This window comes from Geospiza fortis, unplaced genomic scaffold (assembly GCF_000277835.1).
Source record: "Geospiza fortis unplaced genomic scaffold, GeoFor_1.0 scaffold130, whole genome shotgun sequence".
NCBI classification, from domain to species: Eukaryota; Metazoa; Chordata; class Aves; order Passeriformes; family Thraupidae; genus Geospiza; species Geospiza fortis.
In genome coordinates, this window is record NW_005054300.1 from 3,503,436 (window position 1) to 3,509,375 (window position 5,940).

The 5,940-nt window shown below is 41.7% G+C and overlaps 1 protein-coding gene across 1 annotated transcript in view; it reads right to left on the bottom strand.

Annotated features, from left to right (window-relative positions):
- The window catches only part of SORCS3 (sortilin related VPS10 domain containing receptor 3), a 180,806-nt gene that overhangs the window by 114,647 nt on the left and 60,219 nt on the right, over positions 1-5,940 (bottom strand). Inside the window, exon 4 of the mRNA XM_005416385.2 lies at positions 4,856-5,014. Within this exon, the coding sequence (XP_005416442.2) occupies positions 4,856-5,014 (159 nt within the window). The remainder of the gene's footprint in view (positions 1-4,855; positions 5,015-5,940) is intronic.

The window sequence follows — 5,940 nt, forward strand, 5'->3', positions numbered from 1 at the left end:
CCTAACCAGGAAAAAGCAGGACAATACCTACGTGGGAGTGGTAATAAAAGAACTGGTGACTGAACTGTTTTTATATTCAATTATTTCACTTGATGGAAGTGGTAATACACAAAGTCTTTGGCTTTCTCAATATGAAGCCATATTTCAAGGAACAGTTCTTTGGAGAAGAGATGGGCTCCTCCTCTTAAAGAAGGTTGTAGAATATGGAATAGGCTTTTTAAAACACCAACTTGGAAGAGACAATAATTCTGTTAAGAAGGCATTCAAAATGTGTTGGGTTTTTTTAGCTGGTTAGTCATTTCTTTAATCAACTAGATAAATACCCTAACAATGTTGTCAACTGTGGAGAAATTAGCTAAAAACAAGGAGGGATGCTTAGGTTAAAACAGTCATTAAAAAAAAGGCTTGAATCACAGCCATGGAACTGAAGGTCAGAAGACCTAAGAGGAAAACTATTTAATGGGAAGATCCAAAACATTGACTATTTGTATTTCATTCCAAAACTTTCATATCGTTTTCTATTTTCATAAACAAAACAATTCAAAAATCTTTTGATCTAGGCAGTTGCCAAATTCATTATTTGTAGGGATATGAACTGTCCCTATTTAATTTCATTTTACTGTGTGGAACAACATACTAAGCAAAATGGATTTGCAGGTTCATCATTCTCATTAATTTCCAAGTTGACTACAGCTTGCTTAAAACACTACCTTTTATTATTTTTAATTGAAAGAAAACTAATAAGAAAAATATTAATCTGAAATACTTATTTTAATCTAAAATATGAAATTAATTTTTCCAACTTGTTTACACATTTATAGTTACAAGAGGATGGATTAGATCTTCCCTTAACAGTTTCTGCTGCTGGGAGTCAATTATATGTACTTGATTTGTTTTCAGAATAACATTTGTATTTTTAAATCTGTCCCTAAAGAAGTCATTAAAATAGAATTTAAGGGTCAAACACTTCTAAAACAGAGAGGTGGGAAAATATGGTGTCCCACTGTAGCACTGGATGTACTACAGAGCATACAGCAAGTCACCTTCTTTGTCACAGTATCAGTGGATGAATATTACCCACAGGTTGCAGGCTAATGATAAACTTTCTATTTTATTGCCCTCTCATGCATCAAATCGGAAGTATTTCAGAGCAGTTTTATCCCCAAAAAATGGACATATGAACTGAGAAAGCAAGAACTATTTGATACAGCTCCACCTGTTTTGTACCAGGCACCTTCATGCTGCTTTGCAGGAAAATGAGCACAAAAACAAAGGGCAGAGGAGCACGAGCAGAACTAGGCTGCAGTTGGACAATTAGCCCCTGCCAGCGTGGCATCCTTTGGATAGCCTCCTCACAGCTGTGAGCACCACTGCAGCCTCTCTAGACACTTATTTTAGAAGCTCTTGATCTCTCTTTTCTGGTGAGCAGCAGAGAGATGAAATGGTCATTGCCATTGGCATGATCCCATAACCACATCCAGGAGAGAAGGCACAGTAGAGTGGGAAGCTATGAGATCCAGATTTGGTTTCTAGAGAAAAAGGAGAACAACCACAACAATCTTATGAAGATGCAAAAGACATGATGAATATTCTCAAGTATATGGGACTTAAATCCTAAAAGACTCTTTATTCTTGCATTGGCCTAACCTGGGAGAAGGACAGGGCTGACTCTGGTTCCCACTCGACTGTGGCAGTGCCCCTGCTTCCAGACCTGCAGGAATGCATTACACTGGCCTCTCAGAAGACTTCAGCTGGGTATTTCCCATGGCACTGCTGTCACACGCCAAGAGCACTGCCCATTACCTCAGCATCAGCCATGACTCCAGTGAAGCTGGTGATCCTGACTCAGAGTGACAGCTCTTTCACAGCTCTTACTAACCCAAGACATGGCTCAGCACAATCTATACCTCAGTTGTGTTAAGCAAACATTTCAACTGGGAAAAGCACTGCTCCATGGCTCCATTCTAGGTCCCACATTGAACCTGCACTTCACACCATCCTTCTGACCAGTGAAGGAAAGCATAAGTGGCCTTGAATGCAAAGGCAGGCATAAAGGAAAAGCCTGGACTTGGCATTGCTCCATTTCCACTCGACCAACAAGCTACAGACTGACTCATCTTTGCTCTTACACTTCAAACAATTTTATTTGGTTTCTGGGATGAAATGCAAGCATCTTCAGGGTGTTCCTGGCTCATTTAATTTTTCTTGTCTTTTTCCTGGGCAGAAGACAGCAGCTGAGGTGTGCACACAGATGTATTTGTTTGAAGGAGCAGAAGCAAAATCCTCCTGGCCTGCTATTGCTGTACTGGATCAGGGGAGCATTAGTACCACCTCATAGTCAATCATGTGCCTCCCTTGTATTTTGATTTCTCCTTCCAATGACTAACATCACAAAAAGATTACAAAGCCCTGCAAGTAGAAGTACAGTGCTTCATCTCAACAGCAGATGCTCAGCACACACTGCAGATGGATCTCTTTGCAAAGGCATGCTCAGGATGTCTCATCTGGCTTCTCACATACAGGACTACCTCATCAGATGCCTGTTTCTTCCAAGCCTGTCTATATAAACACCAGGATCATGCAAAATTATTACCTCCAGTTTAAAAGTAGCATCAAGACATTTTGTGACATCAAATAAATAGATTGGTCTTTCCTGTATCAAAATCCCTGTTACACTGATCCTCTGAGTGCAGAAAAATATTCGACATTTGACTAACTCCTTCATACAGTAAAGACTTGATACTATGAAAGGAGTGTGTTTACAATAGCTTTGTTCTTGCAAATGTCACTCAAGAATCATTAGTAGCACAGCAGCAAAACACCTAGTGCCTGCCACAGCATTCTTCTAGCAAGTGGGAAGCAAAGCAATAGGAAATTATTTGATTATATTCTCAGTAACTAGTTTGGTAAAAACTTGCACTAGCCTTCCAAAGGAAATTCTCAAATAGAGAGGCACAGCATTTTAGCTATATTATTCCTATAGCTGGGATGTGAGACTGACTAGTTTAGAAATCTTCAAGAATAACTGCAGAAATTGAAAATCCCACCCAGAACACACCCCCACATCCGGCAGGTTAACACATGTGTTTGGTTTGTGCAGAAAGGTTTTCATAGCAGGGAGAGGGCAACAGGGGTGGCTTCCATGAAGAGCTGCAAGAAGCTGTCCAAGAAAGTAAACACCAGCCAGCTCTGAGATGGACCCACTGCTGGCCCAGGTCACACCCATCAGTGACAGTGGTAGCACTTCTGAGATAACTTATTCATGAAGTGAGGGAAGAAACAAATTGACAGCTTCAGCCCGAGAGGAGTGAGACTATGTGAGAGAAACAGTGCTGCAGATACCAAGGTCCGTGAAAAAGGAGGGGAGGAGTGTCCCAGGTGCCGGAGCAGAGATTCCCCTGCAGCTCACAGTGAAGGCCATGGTGAAGCAGGCTGATCCCTTGACCCATGGCAGGACAGGTGAAGATGAGCCCACAGGGGACCTATACTGGAAGAGTCTGGTCCTGAAGCCTTCATCCTATGAAAAGATGCACACTGGGGCAATTCATGAAGAACTGCAGCCTGTGGAAAGGACATTGGAAAAGTGTGTGGAGAGCTGTCTCCTGTGGGAGGGACACCATGCTGGAGCAGGGAAAGGGCGTGAGGAGTCCTCCCCTGAGGAGGAAGAAGAGGCAGAGACGTGATGAACTGACCACAGCCCCCATATCCTGTCCCACGCTGCTGCTGGGATGCAGAAAAAAGAGAAAATTGTGAGCAAAGTTGAGCCCAGGAAGAAGGGAGGAGTAGTAGAAAGGTATTTTAAGATTAGTTTTTATTTCTCATTACTCTATTCTTATTTGAAAGAGTAGGGTATAAAGGGATAAAGTACAGTAGAGTATTGATAGGTAATAAATTCAATTAATTTCCCCAGCTGAGTGTGATTTTCCCATGATGGTAATTGCTGAGTGATCTCCCTGCCTTTATTTTGACCCACAGATCTTTCATTATAATTTTTGCCCCCGTCCAGCTGAGGAGGAGAGTGACCGAGTGGCCTTGATGGACACCTGGCATCTAGCCAGGGTCAGCCCACCACAATGAGGAAAACTGAGTTGCTATTCAGCATGTTTTTGCTTTCCAGAGTCTTGGGATGACAGAAATATAAGAGGGGAAAGATAAAAGCTTGGCAAGTTTAAAACTTTGTAGAATCTGTAACTTGACCTCAGCTTTGTCTCAGCTTTGGGCTGTAGTGGGGACTGCTGCTCCAGGTGTGAAGCACACATTTCCTCACCACAGAACTTTGCTACCACACTGCACCTGCTCAGCACCTTTCAAACAGATGAGTGCTATGTAAGAACAAACCTGCTAAGGACAAAGTAACAGACTGGCGATGTCTCACTCACAGAGGGCACTGCAAAGAGGCTGAAGAGTGGCACAGAGGAGTTTGTCATCTGTTGCTGCTCCCTGACCTCCAGTTTGCAAGCAGAATGAGCACCCCTCAAGGCTCAACAGCCAGCTGTTACAGACCAGCTCAGCCTGAGTGCTCCATCCTCAGAGACAGCGCAGAAATCAGTGCCTACGAATCAATAGATTTTTAGAACAGCTCCATATGTCATGTCAAATCTCTAATTCTTTTCATCTTTCATAGTATCACCACTACTGAAGTTTCCACACCCATCATGATCACTCTAATACTCAGCTCTTTTTAACAAACTGGCTTTGGGGTCACTGCATGGCTTTTGAGCACATTTAAACCTGCAAAGTGAGAACAGCAAAGCACTCTATAAATTCTTCATCATCTCTGAGAGGGAGCAGTTCTAGACAATATCCCCTTCAACCCCTGGCTCAAAATCATTGAAACATTAAATCAATTGCTTACCTTTTGATCCAGACTGTAGGCCAAGATCCACTCCTCCTGCTTGGGGTGGAAGAGCAAGCTCTGGATATAGAAGTTCAAACGGTACTTCTGATAGGTAGCTCCTTCATCAGAGCTGATGAGGATGCTGCTCTCAATCTCTGGATCACTAAGAAGCATGATCTAAACAGAAAAATGGAAGGAAAGTGTTAATGGAAAAGTGAAAGTGAACATCATTTAAGAATGAGGTCATACAGCAGTGACTCCTATCAGATTTATTCAGAACACCACTCAAGAGTATAAAATCCGATAGAATTAGGATGGGTTTTAGTATTTCAGTTTCATTTTCTGTGACAACTCATTTACTGATTTGAACTATTCTTTTCTTTTTTTTTCATTTTATCTGGATAATTTCAGAAAGCCAAGCAAGAAAGAAAAAATCTATGTACCAAAGTTGGTTTTGGTTGGATGTAGGAACTTCAGGCAGCCACACCAGGCTTTCCTGGGCCATTTGCTGTCTACTACTTCTCTCACCCCATGTGGAATCCTCTCTCCAAAAGTAAACAGAGCATTCCTGAGATTTAAGGCTCATTACCTGGCATCTTGCAGTGCTATGAATGAGAGCATCATCTCCCTGGAAACACAGAATGCCTTCCTGGATCAGCTGCTGGCAGCTGAGTATAGTTCACATGCACATGGGCAAACACTGACACCATTTCATATAGCACACTCCCAATTTGTACAGTAAGAGACATTCATTCAGTCAGTGAAAACATAATTTTCCCCAAGCACAGGAAAGTGCATGACCTCAATTTTTACAGGGAGGAAAACACTTCTGAGCCTCTAATTTTAATTAGAAAATTATTACCGATATTTTAAAATGGCTTGATTCCACACTATCAGATGGCAAGCTCTACATAAACGTTAGCAGGAAAAATGTTGTGGAAACATTAATACCATCTTATTAACATCTGGAGAAAACGACTTCACATTAAAGCAAATACCAGTACCATAAAATAAAGGCAAACAGTGGGAAATAAATTAGAGCTGTTCTAAACACAGCAGGTTGTTGATGCATCAGCTGAATCAAATATTTAAACTGTCTTTCA